The sequence below is a fragment of the Elephas maximus genome, chromosome 8 (genome assembly GCF_024166365.1).
Source record: "Elephas maximus indicus isolate mEleMax1 chromosome 8, mEleMax1 primary haplotype, whole genome shotgun sequence".
NCBI classification, from domain to species: Eukaryota; Metazoa; Chordata; class Mammalia; order Proboscidea; family Elephantidae; genus Elephas; species Elephas maximus.
In genome coordinates this window covers 32,275,456-32,296,986 of record NC_064826.1, presented here as the reverse complement: position 1 = coordinate 32,296,986, position 21,531 = coordinate 32,275,456, and the positions used below count along the sequence as shown (strand labels likewise).

The 21,531-nt window shown below is 36.8% G+C and overlaps 1 protein-coding gene across 2 annotated transcripts in view; it reads right to left on the bottom strand.

Moving 5' to 3' along the window:
- The window catches only part of ASZ1 (ankyrin repeat, SAM and basic leucine zipper domain containing 1), a 79,108-nt gene that overhangs the window by 11,686 nt on the left and 45,891 nt on the right, over window positions 1-21,531 (bottom strand). For both annotated transcript variants that reach the window (XM_049893856.1, XM_049893857.1), the window contains exons 7-10: window positions 20,820-20,944; window positions 20,008-20,083; window positions 18,724-18,780; window positions 17,480-17,589 (exon numbers count right to left, since the gene is read on the bottom strand). In XM_049893856.1, the coding sequence (XP_049749813.1) occupies window positions 17,480-17,589; window positions 18,724-18,780; window positions 20,008-20,083; window positions 20,820-20,944 (368 nt within the window). The remainder of the gene's footprint in view (window positions 1-17,479; window positions 17,590-18,723; window positions 18,781-20,007; window positions 20,084-20,819; window positions 20,945-21,531) is intronic.

The following is a 21,531-nucleotide window of genomic DNA, read 5'->3' as shown; positions in this document are numbered from 1 at the left end:
ATCTTGATTCTCTAGATCTGCAGCTAGTCACTAGTCACATGTAGCTATCAAGTGCTTGGTGCTTGAAATATAGTCAGTCTGAATTAAGATATGCTGTGAGTTTAAAATACATACCAAATTTCAAAGACTTAAGGTAAATGAATAAAATATATCAAAATAAAATTTTTTGCAACCATCACCACTTTTATTTCCAATTTTTTTCATCCTCCAACACAGATACTCTGTATCCTTTAAGCAGTAACTCTCCACTCTTTTCCCCCCAGCCCCTGGTAACCACTAATCTTTTGTCTCTATGCATTTGCCTACTCTAGGTATTTCATATAAGCGAGATCATACAATATTTGTCCTTTTGTGTTTGATTTATTTCATTCAGCATGTTTTCAAAGTTCATTCAGGCTGTAGCATATATCAAAACTTCACTTCTGTTTATGGCTGAATAATATTCCATTGTATGTATATACCATATTTTGTTTATCTAGTCATCTGTTGATGGACACTTCAGCTGTTTCTACCTTTTGGCTATAGTGAATAATGATGCAATGAACCTTGGTGTACAATCATGAGTAATTTTTAAAAACTGATTATATGCTGAAATAATATTTTTGACTTTTTGGGGTTAAGTAAATATATTATCGAAATAAATTTTATGCGTTTCTTCTTGCTTTTTTAAAAGTGACTACCAGAAATTCTTAAATTACATATGTGACTCCCCTAGTTCTACTGGACAGCACTGCTCTAGATAACACTTAACCCTACCAATTTTCCATCATCTTTAAAGTTGAAAAATACACTTTGTCTTCATTCAAGTCATCAACTATTTTGAACAGGCCAGAGCTGAAAACAAAGAGCACCATGGTGAGATAATTATAAGGCCATTACACATTCATCAATCTGCTTTATGGACAGGTATCTGATTACCGTCTTAGTCATCTAGCGCTGCTATAACAGAAATACCACAAGTGGATGGCTTTAACAAGGAGAAATATACTTTCCCACAGTCTAGTAGAAATTTTTTTTTTTTTAGTAGGCTACAAGTCCAAATTCAGGGTGTCAGCTCCAGGGGAAGGCTTTCTCTCTCTGCTGGCTCTGGAGGAAGGTCCTTCTCATCAATCTTCCCCGAGACCAGGAGCTTCTCTGTGTAGGAACCCCAGGTCTAAAGGATGTGGCCTGCTCCTGGCACTGCTTTTTTGGTGGTATGAGGTCCCCCAATCCCTGCTCGCTTCCCTTTCCTTTTATCTCTAGTAAGTAAAAGGTAGTGCAGGTCACGCCCCAGGGAAATCCCTTTACATTGGATCAGGGATGTGACCTGAGTAAAGGTATTATATCCCACCCTAATCCTCTTTGACATGATCTAATCTTGCCTCATTAACCAAAGGCAGAGATTAGGATTTACAACACATTGGAAAATTATATCAATCACAAAATGGAGGACAGTCACACAATACTGGAAATCATGGCTTAACCAAGTTGACACATTTTTTGAGAACACAATTCAATCCATGACAATTACTGACAAATCCAGTTCAATAAACATTTTCTCCACATTATCGACAAAGGAATTCTCAGGGACTTTGTTAAAAGTCCTACTAGATTCATTCACAACATACCTTAGTCCTATAATCTACTCTTCTTTATCAGTTTTCTCATGATTTGTTCTCAATGAATATTTGGCTGGGGACTCATATTCAACTTCCCTTATCCTAAAAGTCTTGAAACAATGTGAATTATCTCTAAGGGGACTGCCTAAAAATGGGAAGTAAGAAGTAAAAGAATTTAAGGTTTTAAATAGCAATTGTTTTCATTTTGAGAATAGGGAACTGATCTAATGATCAGTGATAGAGAGCTCAATGGAACATATAATAAAAAAAAATAGAAGCAGTGATATTTAAATAGGCACCACTGAGCAGAAGTAGCATCAAATGAGTACTTCCAAAGATATGTTATTGCCACTGGGATTATGTTAAATGCCTTACTTAGCTACTGAGACTTGTTAAAGCACAAGTCTCTTTTCTGTTCAAACTGGATAAAAAACCCAACCAAGTGCTAAACTGGGAGCAAATCATTTTAAAAATCATTTACATAAAAACTAACTAAATAAATTGGAATTCTAAAAAAATGTTCAAGCAACCCACAGGAAAGCAAGAAAAAAGAAACAGAAGAACATGAAACGGAAATAACAAACATAAAACAAATAATAAGATGGCAATAAAATACATACGACTATATCCAATGCCATAAAACAAACCTTAAAGAACTGAAATCATACTTTTCCTGGTCATAATGGAGTCAAACTAGAAATCATTAACAGAAAGACAACAGGAAGCTCTCCAAACACTTGGAAATTAAGCAACACACTTCTAAACAATCCATGTGTCAAAAGAGGAAGTCTCAAAGGAAATAAAAATATACGTACAGCTGAATGAAAAGGAAGCACATCAAAATTTGCTGGATGCAACTAAAACAGTGCCAGAGGGAAATTTATACCACTAAGTGCTCATATAAAAAAAACAAGAGGGGAAAAAATCCCAAATAAATAATCTAAACATCCACCTCAAGAATCTAGAAAAATAAACTCAAGGCTAGACAGACTCTTCCGGTAACCTCTTTACAACAAAGGCCCGAAAAAACAAGTGAAACGAGTATATTTGTGACAAGCTAGTAGCCCTGAGCTTCAAAGGCAAGCTTAGAAAATGAACTGAGGGGCAGGGGAAGGAAGAGACCGTTCAGAAGCGGAGAGGAGTTAACAGACCTGAATTGCGGGGAGCTCTCAGGCACCATTCCCGGAGCGGCAACAGTGGGCTGGTACTAGCGTTCGGCTGCAGTTTCCTCAGGGAGAAGCAGCCAGCCACACAGCCTACTCACACCTCTGGAACCTAAGAAGAACGGTGCTCTCGGCAAAAGCTAAGTACTTGCATATATTTTACCACGCCACTCCCCCACCTCCAAGCCGGCTTCAGCGGCTGAATTCCCTGGGCCTGAGACAGGCCCTGTTGAGCGCCTAGAGCCATCTTCCTGGCCTTGGAGAAGGAAAAAATTTGCAATTGGGGGAAAACATAATTTGCGAGCTCCACTAACTGGGGGAGCTCAGGACAGAAGTGGCTCCTGTTCAGGCATAAACCGTCTATGGACTTTGAGCACCATTCCCTTCTCTAAGGACCTTTGTGTGTGACTATTTCGGGAGAACAGGCCCTTGTTGACAGACTCCAGCCGTTTCAGCTGTGCGGCGGAGAGGTGGGTGTTTGATGTTTGACATTGCTTTGCCTATTAAACAAGGTCCTCACCTACCCACATCAGGGATCTAAGGATTGGTAGCTTCACTCAGGTCACCCCGCCACCCGCGACAGGGGTCCAAGGATAACTGGTACCTCCCAGTCCGTACAACCAAAAACTTTGGGTGCCCATGGTCTGTCTACAGAACCCACCCACCTGCACGCTCTAGGGAACAGGGACACACTTTTCTCAGAGACACTTGGGGGTCGGTTCTCAGCCCCCTGCCTTGTTCAGAGCATGACCCCCTGCTGCAATCAGATACCGGTACATACACCAATCACCCCTGCCCCTCTAAGACTGTAGGACAGAGCCTCTACCACACACTTGATGATCAGCTACCTGGAAACCTGAGCCAAATTCATCAAGAAAACTGAATGGACTCCTAGGCTGATATACCTGATAACAGCTCTAGCCAGCTGGGGACAGGACGTCAGAGCTCCAAAGGCAAAAATGATCAGGCTAGCTCACTCATGCAACCCATTTGGGTATATCAAAACAAAACAAAGCAAAAAGCTACAACACAGTAAGCAAGCATAAACTAATACAATAACTTACAGATGGCTCGGAGACAACAGTCAATATCAAGTCACATAAAGAAACAGACCATGATCACCTCAACAGGCTCTCAAAACAAAGAATCCAGGGATCTTCTAGATGAAAGTGCACTCCTAGAATTACCAGAGCCAGAATACAAAAGATTAACATACAGAGCCCTTTAAGACATTAGAAAGGAAATGAGGCAATATGTAGAACAAGCCAAGGAACACACTGATAAAGCAATTGAAAAAATTAGAAAGATTATTCAGGAATATAACAAAAAACTAAGTAAGTTGGAAAAATCCATAGACAGCAATCAGAAATTCAAAAGATTAACAATAAAATTACAGAAGCAGACAACTCAACAGAAAGTCAGAGGAGCAGAATTGAGCAAGTAGAAGCCAGAATTTCTGAACTCAAATATATTATATATCTGGCACTAACATATTTGAAGAAAAATCAGATAAAAGAATTAAAAAAAAAAGAAGAAATCTTAAGAATTATGTGGGGCTCTATCAAGAGAAATAACCTATGAGTGATTGGAGTACCAGAACAGGGAGGGATAAGAGAAAATACAGAGAGAATTGTTGAAGATTTGTTGGCAGAAAACTTCCCTGATATCATGAAAGATGAGAAGCTATCTACCTAAGATGCTCATCAAACTCCCCATAAGGTAGATCTTAAAAGAAAGTCACCAAGACATACTATAATCAAACTTGCCAAAACCAAAGATAAAGAGTTTTCAGAGCAGCTAGGGATACATGAAAAGCCACCTACAAAGGAGAGCCAATAAGAATAAGCTTGGACTACTTGGCAGAAACCATGCAGGCAAAAAGGCAATGGGATGACATATTTAAAAAGAAACTGAAGGAAAAAAATTGCCAGCCAAGAATCCAGCAAAACTGTCTCTTAAATATGAGGGTGAAATTAGGACATTTCCAGATAAACACAAGTTTAGGGAATTCGTAAAAACCAAACCAAAACTAAAAAAAATACTAAAGGGAGTTCTTTGGTTAGAAAATCAATAACATCAGGTGTCAACCCAAGACTAGAACACTGGGCAGGGCAATCAGAACTCAACCCAGACAGGGAAATCAAAAAAAACAAAGGTTTAAAAAAAAAAAAAAAAAAAAGCTCAAAACAGGGTAACAGCGATGTTATTATATGAAAGAAGACAACATTAAAACAATAAAGAGGGACTAAGAAATGTAATCACAGACCTTCCATATGAAGAGGAAGACCCGGCGATACAAAGAAATAAAAGTTAGGTTTAAATTTAGAAAAACAGGAGTAAACGATAAGGTAACCACAAAGGAGACAAACTACCCTAATCATCAAAATAGAATACAAGAAAAAATAGAGACTCAGCAGAAACAAAATCAACAACAACGAATATGAGAAAAGGACAATATATAATCTACTCAGCACATAAAATTAAGTGGGGAAAAAGAAACTCAACAACACACAAAAAAAGACATCAAAATGATAGCACTAAATTCATACCTATCCATAATTACACTGAATGTAAATGGACTAAATGCACCAATAAAGAGACAGAGAGTGGCAGAATGGATTAAAAAACAAGATCCGTCTATATGCTGCCTACAAGAGACACACCTTAGACTAAGAAAGACACAAACAAACTGAAACCCAAAGGATGGAAAAAATACATCAAGCAAACAACAATCAAAAAACAGCAGGAGTAACAACATTAATTTCTGACAAAACAGACTTTAAAGTTGAATCAAAAAGGATAAAGAAGGACAGTATATAATGATTAAAGGGACAATACACCAAGAAGATATAACCATATTAAATATTATACACCCAATGACAGGGTTGCCAAGATACATAAAACAAACTCTATCAGCATTGAAAAGTGAGATAGACAGCTCTACAATAATAGTAGGAGACATCAACATACCACTTTTGGTGAAAGACAGGACATCCAGAAAGAAGCTCAATAAAGACACAGAAGATCGAAATGCCACAATCAACCAACTTGACCTCATAGACATGTACAGAAAACTTCACCCAACATCAGCCAAGTATTCTTTCTTTTCTAGTGCACATGGAACATTGTCTAGAATAGACCACACATTAGGTCATAAAGCAAGCCTTAGCAGACACTGACACTGAAATATTACAAAGCATTTTCTCTGACCATAAGACCATGAAAGTGGAAATCAATAACAGGAAAAGCAGGGAAAAGAAATCAAACACTTGGAAACTGAACAATACCATGGTCAAAAAAGACTGGATTATAGAAGACATGAAGGATCTAATAAAGAAATTCATAGAATCCAATGAGAATGAAAACACTTCCTATCAGAACCTTTGGGACACAGCTAAAGCAGTGCTCAGAGGTCAATTTGTATAAAAAAATGCACACATCCAAAAAGATGACAGGGCCCAAATCAAAGAATTATCCCTACAACTTGAACAAATAGAAAGAGAGCAACAAAAGAAACCCACAGGCACCAGAAAAAAACAAATAATAAAAATTCGAGCTGAACTAAATACAAAACAGAAAAACAATTGAAAGAATTAACAAGACCAAAAGCTGGTTCTTTGAAAAATTCAACAAAATTGATAAACCACTTGGCAAACTGACAAAAGAAAAACAGGAAACAAATAGCCTGAATAAGAAATGAGACGGGCCATATTACAACAGATCCAACTGAAATTAAAAGAATCACATCAGATTACTATGAAAAACTGTACTCTAACAAATTTGAAAACCTAGAAGAAATGGATGATTTCCTAGAAACACACTCCCTATCTAAAGTAACACAAACAGAGACAGAGCAACTAAATAGACCCATAACAAAATAAGAGATTGAAGAGGTAATCAAAAAACTCCCAACAAAAAAAAGGCCTGGGCCAGATGGTTTCACTGCAGAGTTCTACCAAACTTTCAGAGAAAAGTTAACACCACTACTACTAAAGGTATTTCAGAGCATAGAAAAGGATGGAATACTCCCAAACTCATTCTATGAAGCCAGCATATCCCTGATACCAAAACCAGGTGAAGACACCACAAAAAAAAGAAAATTACAGACCTATAACCCTCATGAACTTAGATACAAAAATCCTCAACAAAATTGTAGCCAATAGAATTTGACAATATATCAAAATAATAATTCACCATGACCAAGTGGCATTCATACCAGGTATGCAGGGATGGTTCAACATTAGAAGAGCAATTAATGTAATCCATCACACAAATAAAACAAAAGACAAGAATCACACGATTTTCTCAATTGATGCAGAAAAGGCATTTGACAAAGTTCAACATCCATTCATGATAAAAACTCTCAGCAAAATAGGAATTGAAGGAAAATTCCTCAACATAATAAAGGGCATTTATACAAAGCCAAAAGCCAATATCATCCTAAATGGAGAGGGCCTGAAAGCATTTCCCTTGAGAATGGGAACCAGACAAGGATGCCTTTTATCACCGTTCTCATTCAACATTGTCCTGGAGGTCCTAGCCAGAGCAATTAGGATAGACAAAGAAATAAAGGGCATCCAGATTGGCAAGGAAGAAGTAAAAGTATCTCTATTTGTAGACAACATGATCTTATACACAGAAAACCCTAAGGAATCCTCCAGAAAACTACTGAAACTAATACAAGAGTTCAGCAGAGTATCGGGATACAAGATAAACATACAAAAATCAGTTGGATTCCTCTACACCACAAAAACAACATCGAAGAGGAAATCACCAAATCAATACCATTTACAGCAGCCCCCTAGAAGATAAAATACTTAGTAATAAATCTTACCAGAGATGTAAAAGACTTATACAAAGAAAACAATACACTTCTGCAAGAAACCCAGAGACCTACATAAGTGGAAAAACATACCTTGCTCATAGATAGGAAGATTTAACATTATAAAAATATCTATCCTACCAAAAGCGATCTATATATTTAATGCAATTCCCATCCAAATTCCAATGACGTTCTTTAATAAGATGGAGAAACAAATCACCAACTTCACATGGAAGGGAAAGAGGCCCCAGATAAGTAAAGCATTATTGAAAAAGAAGAACAAAGTGGGAGGCCTTACTCTACTTGATTTTAGAACCTATTATACTGCCACAGTAGTCAAAACAGCCTGTTACTGGTACAACAACAGATACATAGACCAGTGGAACAGAACTGAGAATCCAGACATAAATCCAACCACATACGATAGCTGATATTTGAAAAAGGCCCCAAAACAGTTAAATGGGGGAAAAGACAGTCTTTTTAACAAATGGTGCTAGCACAACTGGATAGCTATCTGCAAAAAAATGAAACAGGATCTATACCTCACTCCATGCACAGAAACGAGCTCAAAATGGATTAAAGACCTAAATATAAAATCTAAAATGATAAAGATCATGGAAGAAAAAATAGGGCAATGTTAGGAGCCCTAACATATGGCATAAACAGTATAAAAACATTATTAAGAATACAGAAGAAAAACTAGATAACTGGGAGCTCCTAAAAATCAAACACCTATGCTCATCCAAAGACTTCACCAAGAGAGTAAAAAGATTACCTACAGGCTGGGAAAAAGTTTTTAGCTATGACATTTCCGATCAGCGTCTGATCTCTAAAATCTACATGATACTGCAAAAACTCGACTGCAAAAAGACAAATAACCCAATTAAAAAATGGGCAAAAGATATGAATAGACACTTCACTAAAGAAGACATTCAGGTAGCTAACACATACATGAGGAAATGCTCACAATCATTAGCCATTAGAGAAATGCAGATGAAAACTACAATGAGATTTCATCTCACTCCAACAAGGTTGGCATTAATCCAAAAACACAAAATAATAGATGTTGGAGAGGCTGTGGAGAGATTGGAACACTTATACACTGCTGGTGGGAATTTAAAATGATACAACCACTTTGGAAATCGATTTGGCGCTTCCTTAAAAAGCTAGAAATAGAACTACCATATGATCCAGCAATCCTACTCCTCGGAATATACCCTAGAGGAATAAGAGCCTATACACGAACAGATACATGCACACCCATGTTTATTGCAGCACTGTTTACAATAGCAAAAACATGGAAGCAACCAAGGTGCCCATCAATGGATGAATGGATAAACAAATTATGGTATATTCACACAATGGAATACTACGCGTCAATAAAGAACAGTGAGCAATCTGTGAAACATTTCATAACATGGAGGAACCTGGAAGGCATTATGCTGAGTGAAACTAGTCAGTTGCAAAAGCACAAATATTGTATAAGACCACTATTATAAGAACTTGAGAAACAGTTTAAACTGAGAAGAAAATACTCTTTTGTGCTTACAAGAGGGGGGTGGGTGGAAATGTGGGAGGGGGTATTCATTAATTAATAGATAAGAACTACTTTAGGTGAAGGGAAAGACAACACACAATACATGTGAGGTCAGCACAACTGGACTAAAACCAAAAGCAAAGAAGTTTCCTGAATAAACTTAATGCTTCGAAGGCCAGCGTAGCAGGGGCAGGGATTTGGGGACCATGGTTTCAGGGGACATCTAAGTCAATTGGCATAATAAAATCTATTAAGAACATTCTGCACCCCAATTTGAAGAGTGGCGTCTGGGGTCTTAAACACTAGCAAGTGGCCATCTAAGATGCATCAACAAGTCTCAACCCACCTAGATCAAAGGAGAATGAAGAACACCAAGAACACAAGGTAATTACAAGCCCAAGAAATAGAAAGGGCCACATGATCCAGAGACTACATCATCCTGAGACCAGAAGAACTAGATGGTGCCTGGCTACAACTGATGACTGCCCTGACAGGGAACACAACAGAGAACCCCTGAGGGAGCAGGAGAGCAGTGGGGTGCAGACCCCAAGTTCTCATAAAAAGACCAGACTTAATGGTCTGACTGAGACTAGGACCCTGGTGGTCATGGCCCCCAGACCTTCTGCTGGCTCAGGATACGAACCATTCCTGAAGCCAACTCTTCAGACATGGATTGGACTGGACAATGGGTTGGAGAGGGATGCTGGTGAGCTTCTTAGATCAGGTGGACACTTGAGACTATGTTGGTACCTCCTGCCTAGAGAGGAGATGAGAGGGCAGAGGGGGTTAGAAGCTGGCGAAATGGACACGAAAAGAGAGGGCAGAGGGAGGGAACGGGCTGTCTCATTAGGGGGAGAGTAACTGGGAGTATGTAGCAAGGTGTATATAAGTTTTTGTTTGAGAGACTGACTTGATTTGTAAACTTTCACTTAAGCACAATAAAATTTATTTAAAAAACAAACAAACAAAAAACCAAAAAGTAGGAATAGAGAAGAATTTCCTCAATCTCATAAAAAAGCAACTACAAAAATTACCTAGTTAACATTATGATGTTGTTGTTAGGTACTGCCAAGTTGGCTTCAACTCCTGGTGACCTATGTACAACAGAACGAGACATTGCCTAGTCCTGCGCCATCCTCACAATCTTTGTTATACTTCAGCCCATTGTTGCACCACTGTGTCAATGCACCTCACTGAAGGTCTTCTTTTTTGCTGAGCTTCTGGTTCACCAAGCAAGATGTCCTTCTCCGGGGGCTGATTCTTCCTGATAACATGTCCAAAGTATGTGAGACACAGTCTCGCCATCCTTGCTTCTAAGAAACATTCTGGTTGTATTTCTTCCAAGATAGATTTGTTCATTCTTTTGGCAATCTGTGGTATGTTTAATATTCTTTGCCAACAGCATAATTCAAAGGCATCGATTCTCCTTTGGTCTTCCTTATTCACTGTCCAGCTTTTGTATGCATATGAGGCGACTGATAACACCATGGCTTCGGTCAGGTGGGCCTTAGTCCTTAAAGTGACATCTTTTCTTTTTAACAGTTTATTTTTTGCTTTTTAACACTTTAAACAGGTCTTTTGCAGCCGATTTGCCATGCAATGTCTTGTTTGATTTCTTGATTGGGGCTTCCATGGGTGTTGACTGTAGAGCCAAGTAAAATGAAGTCCTTGACAACCTCAATCTTTTCTCTGTTTATCATAATGTTGCTTATCGGTTCAGTTGTGATGACTTGTTTTCTCTATGTTGAGATGTAAACCACAATGAAGGCTGTAGTCTTTGATCTTCATCACTAAGTACTTCAAGTCTTCTTCACTTTCAGCAAGCAAGGTTGTGTCACCTGCATAACGCAGGCTGTTAATGAGTCTTCCCTTCAATCCTGATGCCCTGTTCTTCTTGACACAGTCCAGCTTCTTGGATTATTTGCTCAGAATACACACTATATAAGTATGGTGAAAGGAAACAACCCTGACGCACACCTTTCCTGACTTTAAAACACGCAGTATCCCCTTGTTCTCTTAGAATGACTGCCTCTTGGTCTGTGTACAGGTTCCGCATGAGGCACAATTAAGTGTTCTGGATTCCACACAGTCGAATGCCTTAGCGTAGTCAATAAAACACAGGTAAACATCTTTCTGGTATTCTCTGCTTTCACACAGGATATATCTGACATTAGCAATGGTATCCCTGGCTCCACGTCCTCTTCTGAATTTGGCTTGAATTTCTGGCAGTTCCCTGTGGGTGTACTGCTACAACTACTTTTGAATGATCTTCAGCAAAATTTTACTTGGGTGTGACATTAATAATATTGCTCAAAAATCTCCGCATTCGGTTGGATAACCTTTCTTTGGAAAAGGCATAAATATGGATCTCTTCCAGTCAGTTGGCCAGGTAGCTATCTTTCAATTTCTTGGCTTAGATGATTGAGCACTTCTAGTGCTGCATCCGTTTGCTGAAACATCTCAATAGGTATTTCACCAATTCCTGGGGCCTTGTTTTTCGCCAATGACTTCAGTGCAGCTTAGACCTCTTCCTTCAGTACCATGGTTCCTGATCATTGGCTATCTCCTGAAATGGCTGAACATTGACCAATTCTTTTGGGTACAGTGATTCTGTGTATTCTTTCCATCTTCTTTTGATGCTTCCTGTGTTGTTTAATATTTTCCCTGTAGGATTCTTCAACTTCAACTTGAGGCTTGAGTTTTTTCTTCAGTTCTTTCAGCTTGAGAAATGCCGAGTGTGTTCCTCCCCTTTGGTTTTCTAACTCCAGGTCTTTGCACATTTCATTGTAAGACTTTACTTTGTCTTCTTGAGCTGCCCTTTGAAATCTTCTGTTCAGCTCTTTTACTTCATCATTTCTTCCATTTGCTTTAGCTACTCAACATTCAAGAGCATGTTTCAGAGTCTTTTCTGACATTCATTTTGGTCTTTTCTTTCTTTCCTGTCTTTTTAATGACCTCTTGTATGATGTCTTTGATGTCATTCCAGAACTCGCTGGCCTTCAGTCATTAGTGTTCAATGTGTCAAATCTAGTCTTCTGATGGTCTCTAAATTCAGGTGGGATATTCTCAGGGTCATATTTTGGCTCTCAGACTTGTTTATTTTCTTCAGCTTCAACTTGAACTTACACGTGAGCAATTGATAGTCTGTTCCACAGTAGACCCTTGGCCTTGTTCTGATGGTTTTGAACTGTTCTACTGTCTTTTTCCATAGATGTAATCGATTTGATTCCTGTGTATTCCATCTGGTGAGGTCCATGTGTATAGTTGCTGTTTATGTTGGTGAAAAAAGGTATCTGCGATGAGGAAGTTGTTGGTCTTCCAAAATTTTATCATGCAATCTCAGTATCATTTCTATCACCAAGGCCATATTTTCCAACTACCGATTCTTCTTGTTTCCAACTTTTGCATTCCAATCACCAAGGCATCCTGATTGCATGTTCGATCAATTTCAGACTGCAGAAAAAGTTGGTAAAAATCTTCAATTTCTTCACCTTTGGCCTTAAGTGGTTGGTGCGAAAATTCGAATAATAGTCGTATTAACTGGTCCTCCTTGTAGGCATACGGATATTATCCTATCACTTGCAGCATTGTACACTTCAGAATAGATCTTGAAATGTTCTTTTTCACGATGAATGCAATGCCATTCCTCTCAAATTGTCATTCCCAGCATAGCAGGATGTATGATTGTGTGATTCAAAATGCCCACCAGTCCACTTTGTCTCACTAATGCCTAGGTATCGATGTCTGCGTGTACCATTTCATTTTTGACCATTTCCAATTTTCCTAGATTCATACTTCATATATTCCACATTCTGGTTATTAATGGATGTTTGCAGCTGTTTCTTCTCACTTTCAGTCATGCCACATCTGCAGATGAAGGTCCCGAAAGCTTGACTCCATCCATGTCATTAAGGTTGACTCTACTTTGAGGAGGTAGCTCTTCCCCAGTCTTACTTTGAGTACCTTCCAATCTGAGGGGCTCATCTTCCGGAATTATACCAGACAATGTTCCACTGCTATTAATACAGTTTTCACTGGTTAATTCTTTTCAGATGTAGACTGCCAGGTCCTTCTTCCTAGTCTGTCTTAGGCTGGAAGCTCAGCTCAGACCCCCACACATCTGTCAATTTGTCATACTGCAGGGGCTTGCATGTTGCTGTGATGCTGGAAGCTATGCCACCAGTATTCAAATACCAGCAGGGTCACCCATGGTAGACAGTTACACCATAGTTAATGCAAAAGATTGACTGCTCTCTACCTAAGATTGAGAAGAAGGCAAGGATGTCTGCTATCCTTATTCTTATTTCACACAATAGTGGAAGTTCTACCCACTACAATACACAAGAAAAAAAAGAGGCATACAGACTAGAAAGGAAGAAATACACTTGTCTCTTTTTCAGACTACATGACTGCCTATGTAGAAAATCTCCCAGAATCTACAAAAACTTCCTAGCTCTAATAAGTGCATTCAGTAAGTTCACAGGATAAGTGATCGACATGGAAAAATCAATTGTATGTGGGCCAAAATAAAAAAATGAAGTATCTACACATAAATCTAATTAAACATGTACAGGATCTGTGCAATGAAAAACTGAAAATGCTGATGAAAGAAACCAAAGAAGATCTAAAAATTGTACAATTATGTCTGTGGACTGGAAGAGTCAATGTAATAAAGATGTCAATTCTTCATAAATTAATCAAGAAGATTAATGCAAATTACTACAAAATCTCAGAGAGGTGCTTTTTAGACACAGATAATCTTATTCTAAAATGCATATGAAAAAGAAAAGGTCCTGAAATAGCCAAAACAATTCTGAAAAAGAACAAAATGAGAGGAATCACTCTTCCTGAAATAAACGCTCAATACATATGTATGTATACAGTGTACATATATGTCCATATATATGTATACAGTATACATATTGTATGTGTGTGTATATATACACACACATATACACATACATATATACATACACACATGTATATATGTGTATATGCGTGTGTGTATACATATACCAAAAACCAAGCCCATTACTGTCAAGTCGATTCCGAATCATAGCAACCCTGTAAGACAGAGCAGAACTGCCCCATACAGCTTCCAAGGAATGCCTGGTGGATTCAAACTGCCAAGCTTTTGGTTTACAGCTGTAGCTCTTAACCACTATACCACCAGGGTTTTCACGTATATATACATGAAGCCCTAGTGGCACAGTGGTTAAAGTGCTTGGCTACCAATCAAAAGGTTGGCAGTTCAAACCTACTAGTTGCTCCATAGAAGAAAGATGTGGTAGTCTGCTTCCATAAAGATTTACAGCCTTGGAAACCCTATGGGGCAGATCTACTCTGTCCTAAAGGGTTGCTATGAATAGACTTGACAGCAATGGGTTTAGGTTTTGGTTTATATATATAGCCAGAGTAATCCAGATGGTGTGGTAATGATGGAAAGAGACGTGTAGAGAACACAGAATATTGAACCTAGAATAGATCCACACAAATACACCCAATTAATTTTTAACAATGGATCAAAAGCAATTTAATGGAGGTTTCATAGCTGTCTCAACATATGGTACTGAAGCAACTGGATATCCACAGGGGGGAACAATGAACATTGACCTAAACCTCATACTTTTATAAAAACGAACTCAAATTAGATCATGAATTTTGATGTAAAATGTAACACCATAAAACTTCTAGGAAAAAAGCCTAAGAGAAATTCTTTAGGACCTAAGGCTAGGCAAAGTATTATTAAACTTGACACAAAAAGCACGATCCATAAAAAGAAAAACTGATAAACTGGGCATCATCAAAATAAAAAACTTTGCTCTGTGAAAGACCATGTTAAGAGGGAGAAAATACCAATTACTAACTGGGAGAATATATTTGCTAATCACATATCCAACAAAGGACTTGTACCTAAAAAACTCCCAAAATTCAACATTAAAAAAATCAGGGAAAAAAAAAAACCCAATCCAATAAGAAAACAAGCAAAAGACATAAAGAGACATTCCATTAAAGAGGACAGAGATGGCCAATAAGCACAAGAAAAGTTATTCAAAATCATTAGCCATCAGGGAAATACAAATAAAACCAAAGTAAGGTATTATTTACACATCTATCAGAACAGCTTTAAAAAAAGTGGTAACACCAAATGCTGGCAAGGATGCAGAAGAACTAGATCATGCACGCACTGCTGGCAGAACATAAAATGATGCTGCCATTCTGAAAATCATCCTGACCGTTTTTTAAAAAACTAAACATGGAACTATCACATGACCTAGTAATTGCCCTCTTGGGCATTTCTTCCATGGAAATGAAAACTTATTTCATGCAGAATTCTTGTACGTAATGTTCACTGCAGCTTTACTGTAATAGCCAAAAGCTAAAAAATACTCAAAGGTCCTTCAATGGGTGAATGATTAAACAAACTGTGGTATATTCATATCATGGAATATTATGGAGCAATAAAAAAGAAACTATTGATATACAAAATAACAACTTGGATGAACCTTAAGGAAATTACGCACTGTGAAAAAAGCCAATCTAAAAAGGATACATAGTGCATGATTCCATTTATGTAACATTCATAAAATAACACCATCATAGGGACAGAGAATGGATTAGTGGTTCCCAGGGGTTAGTGAGGGGGGCAGGAATGGATCCGGTTCTAAGGGATAGAATGAGGGAGCCTTATGGTAACGGTGACCTGAAGCAACATATGATGAAACTGCATACAGCTACATAAACACACACTAGAGAAATGAGTAACTTCTGTGGATCGTATCAATGCCAATATTCAGGTTTGATATACTATAGTTACACAAGATGTTAATACTGGAGGAGGTTAGGTGAAGGGTGCATGGGATCTCCCTGTACATCTCTTTGCAACTTCCTGTGAACCTATAATTATTTCAAAATAAAAAGTTAAGAAAATCACTTAAGAGTTACATAATAATAAAATAAAATATTTTCATAACTGAATACTTATAATCAGTATAAGACATGTTTATAATACTGGAAATTAACTTTACATATTGATAACAATTTCATACAATAATGCTAAAAATAAAGAGAGCAAGAACAACGATGAATCTGGGATACATCTCATAACATGGATGCATCTGGAGGGCATTATTCTGAGTGAAATGTCAATCACAAAAGGAGAAATATTGTATGAGACCATGACTGTAAAAACTCATGACTGGGCTGAGGGCTACGGGGACCGTGGTCTCGGGGACATCTAGCTCAACTGGCATAACATAGTTTATGAAGAAAATGTTCCACATTCTACTGTGGTGAGTAGCGTCTTGGGTTTTAAAAACCCGTGAGCGGCCATCTAGGATACTCCACTGGTCTTGCCCCTTTGGGAACAAAGGAGAATGAAGAAAACTAAACGCACAAGGGAAAGATCAGTCCAAAGGACTAACGGACCACATCTACCACGGCCTCTACCAGACTGAGTCCAGTACAACTAGATGGTGTCCGGCTACCACCACTGACTGCTCTGACAGGGATCACAAGACAGGGTCCCAGAGAGAGCTGGTGAAAAACGTAGAAAAAAATTTTAACTCAAAAAGAAGGACCAGACTTGCTGGCCTAACAGAGTCTGGAGAAACCCTAAGAGTATGGCCCCCGGCGCCCATCCGGTCAGTAATGAAGTCACTCCTAAGGTTTACCCTTCAGCCAAAGACAGGACAGGCCCATGAAACAAACAAGACTAAAGGTGCACACCAGCCCTGGGGCAAGGACTAGAAGGCAGGAAGGGACAGGAAAGCTGGTAATAGGGAACCTAAGGTTGAGAAGGGAGTGTTGACATGTCGTGGGATGGTTAACCAACGTCATAAAATAGTATGTGTACTGTTTAATGAGAAACTAGTTTGTTTTATAAACCTTCATCTAAAGTACAATAAAAATAATAAATAAAGAGAGCAGAGTTACATAAGAAATGCTTTCTTACTGCCCTAAGCAAAAATATTACTTTTAATTTTCGATTTAACACATAAAATGATATAAAGAGAATAAAATCTATGGTACGAAGACGGAATCTCTTACATAGTTCAATTTAGTAAGTAAAATGCAAGGAAAAAAATGTTTCCATGTGAGTTGACAAGGGGAACCATTTTGCTTCAAAATAATGCATCATAAAATAATTTCATAATAATTGTTAACTGATAAAAATGACTTCATAAAAATTGACTTTATAAAGTACACCTCATTTTAGAACATGGTATATTGCAAAATGAGTTGTCCATTTCTATGGGAAAATGATGGTAGCAAGTAAAATGACTCTAATGATCAAAATTAAACTAAGAAAAAGAGCAGCTTGTTTTAAACCGCTATTAATGTAAATCGGTGATTTTACCTGATTTCCAACTTTGCCACTTCAGGAAGCTCTCCGAATTTTATCTCTTCTACTGCTAACTCTTTAAGAGCAGCCAGAATTTTCTGCTGATCTCTACTGGCAATTCCATTCTATACAGAAAACGAATTTAAAGTGCATTAAGACAGTTATACTTGAATTATTTAATATTCAAAATTACTAAACAAGTTTTCTGTTTAATTTACATCTTGAAAAAGTAGATACATATTGGAAAAATAACAAACATGAAGAAGTATATGGTATGCCTTTAACCATGATGGACAAGGTTACATTATTAAAATATTTAGTGACTACAATTATTTGCAATAAATACAAATTATGATAGACTATAAAAACCAAATACTAGATTTTAATTTATAAATCTTTCAAAAACCCACAGTACAATAATTTTTCCTTCAAACTATTATCAGTGACAAGTGAGAATTAAGCCTTATTTTTGTCTCTATTCGACTTTTAGTATTAAACTAAAATTTCTACCCTAGATTTAGCTAATACAGTTACTTTTTTAGTAATACTGAATATTTAAGTTTCCAATGTGCTCATGCAGCAAGATCGTTACTTTTTAGATATCATATTTATCAAAGTATCTCTAACCCTTCCAACAGCTATTTCTGAATTGTTGCTTTATTTATTAGATGACAAAATAATAGGTTTTGATAATTTTTGGGACTGGAGCAAAGCAAGACACATGTTCATACCCACATACATAAAAAACCACCTCTTAATTCTAAGTCGCCTACTGTTTGACAAATCTATTTCACATTTAGGAATGAAGTACCAGTTTTAGTTGAGATATCATGACAATCTGAATAAAGATAAAAATAAAAATTTAACTCTATAAGTCCTTAAATATTCTTAAAGTAACTTAATACTACAACAGAACAATGAGATATGGTTATCCATAATCAAGAACCTAGTAAAAGATTAATCAAAGTCTGTGGCTCTAGGATTTTTAAGAGAAAATAAAAGGATCCACAATTAAAACAGCATGAAAGAATATGTCTGAAGTTTTTGAAACTGATACCACCCCACTGCCTTCCAGTGGATTCTGACTCATAGTGACTCTACAGGACAGAGCAGATTTACAAGGCTGCAAATCTTTACAGAAGCAGACTGCTACCATCTTTCTCCTGCAGAGTGGCTGGTGGGTTTGAATGCTGACTTTTCAGTCAGCAGCCAAGCACTGAACCACTGTATCTCCAAGGCTCCTTAAAATTGATACTAACCTTTGAAAATTCATCTTTTCTCATGGTCAAAAGGTGTCTTAAAGATATATCCCTTTCCTGTAGAAAAGGGAAAAAAAAAATACTACTTTTCAGTATAAATAAAGTAGCAGAAGGGAAGTAAGGCCAGGATACATAAGTCAGTTATATGTTCAACTCTTGACTTCCAACTGTCTAGAGGAGTTAGGATATGCAGATATAGAAGTACACCACTAGGTAATTAGTAATGAGTGTCACAGTACCTATATTCACCTAAGAAAGCGTAAACATAACTAGTTTTCCAGATTCAAAGAAAATAATTATAATTTATATTTGCTTACAAAAATAAAAGCAGTTTGATAGTTTGATGGAAATTGTTTTATGAATATTTTAAATTTCTAACTGTATCAAATCAAACCATCAGTAACATCTATTTTACTCAATATTTCTCAAATAGGAAGAACTTTCAAGGTTGTACAATGCATTTCAATTCAGAAGTACCTAAATAGAAGGTACATATCCTGAGGAGAGCCTGTCTTAAGTCAATGGTACTTTAGTGTGCCAGTATCCCCATCTAGCTGATCAAAATTATCATCTACTCAAACCACATACTGTATGCTTAAAACATGCAGATAATGCTCGGGATATGACCTAATTAAATCTTCTTAACAACCCTACACTACATGTTATCATCCTTATGAAAAAAAAAGATGTTAAAGTAACGTATCATTTAATAATCACTGGAGTCAGAATCTGGTAATACGGTTGTCCAGTTTAAAATCAGGCTTCTCCTAATATTCTCTACAGGAAGATCAGGAACTAGAAAAACAAACTATGGACTTAGACAGACAAGGAGGAATTCTATGAATTATTAGGCAGTGGGTAAAACTGTTTAAAAACCTATTGCCATCTGGTGGGTTCTAACTCATAGCAACCCTAAAGGAAAGAGTAGAACTGCTCCACTGGCTTCCAAGGTTGTAATCTTTATAATAAACGCAGACTACCACATCTTTCTTCTGCAGAGTGGATGGTGGGCTCGAACTGCTGACCTTTCAGTTAGCAGCCATATGCTTAACCACTGCACCACCAGGGCTCCTAAAACTGTTTAATCCAACCATCTCCTAAGTATACGCAAATTTTGGGAACAAATTTAGAAATGCTTATTACACATTTAAAACGGGGTGTACTACAAATTACAGAGGAAAGTGCAACTGAGACTCATTCACAGGCATGCTTATAAATTAAAATGTAATGTTACACTAACAAACATATACACAACTAACTGTAAGTTATCATATGGAATCTTACCTTTAATAAATCTGTCATGTGTTCAAGTCCAAGACCATATAAAAATATTTCCAGATCTCCAAATGCTGCATATGAACTATGAATATTTATAGAACAGAACAATATACATACATATACTTAGGTTTCAGAGAGAGAATAAGAATGAGTAAGAATGAATCCATGCAGAATACATTTGCAAATTTACATATCAGATTTATGCTATATCAAATGAGCAAGTTTTCTTGAGTGAAGATACAAGAGAGAAAACGGCAATGATAAAATGCAGCTTATCTTTCCTAAGAATGATAGTATTTGCTAGTATGTATTTGTTGCGAGATATCTGCACACAAAAAAATGTTTTTAATTGAAATAAGTGAAAATTAAGTAATTTTAAATGTGGGTAAGTACAGAACAGTTTTGTGGCCATATAATTCACAATTGTGTTTGGGGAAAGAAATACATTTTTAATTTTAGCTTGTAAAAGCAGAAATGTGCTAAAAAGAATTAGAAAGCAAGATGCAATACAGTTTGAACACTAACATAAATACAATCTTAGAACCTTTCAGGAATAAATTTTATTGTTAATGTGTTTTATTTAAAATAAAGTTTACACTTAAAGTCAAAAGTTATTCTCATTAGTATTAGTTATTCGCATAAATATAACTCTTCTAACATTCTGGAGAACAGAGTACTTAAAATCCTGACATTTCTAAGTAATATTAAAAAATGTCGTTTAAAATACTTTTAGCTAAGTCACCCCATTTATTATAAGTAATAAGAACATGCACAAATTTTACTCATTTGTAGGTATTCGTGAACTAAAATGTTGTTACCTAAATATATAATCTTTTTCTTTATCAGAATCTGTCGTCAATAGTTTACAAATAGTCTCCTCTTTAGTTAGTTGTTGAAGCTTTCCTTCCAACGGATTTAATGTCAAAGAAAGTAAACTGAAGATCTGAAAAAGTTAAGCCATTCGAATGCTTAATATTATTATGTACTATCACTTCCACTTAAAAGAAACTGAGCGTGTGATTATGTCAACAAAGGAAATTTTAGCAAGGTAAGACAATAAATGCCTTTACACCTGAGAACAACTTTTATAAAATCAAATAAATATTTCCTTGACCTAAAATAATAATCAGAAATAAAAATTAAAGGAAGACAATAATTAACAAAACTGTCAGCAAGACATAAAACAAAAAATTCCATTTTTACGAGTTAAAGATGAAATTCTAAGTCTGTTCTTAAAATACACTGTGGTCAGCAAGGAGGAAGTCCTAAGCACACCTAAAGGTATGCAAATGTATACAACTGTACACAAATGTATATAAATCCCAACTCTACACCTTTAAGAGACATTTGGTGACATTCCTTACTTTTAAAGTCTAACTGCTTAGGAAGTCATGGTATGTCACATCCAATAAAATGTAAATGTAATCGGTCAAAATACAAGATCAAATCTCACTTTAAGAAATGACGATGCCTTAAAATATTTAACCTTTGATATTCACAAATTTCTTGTTACGTCAAACTTGGTGTCAT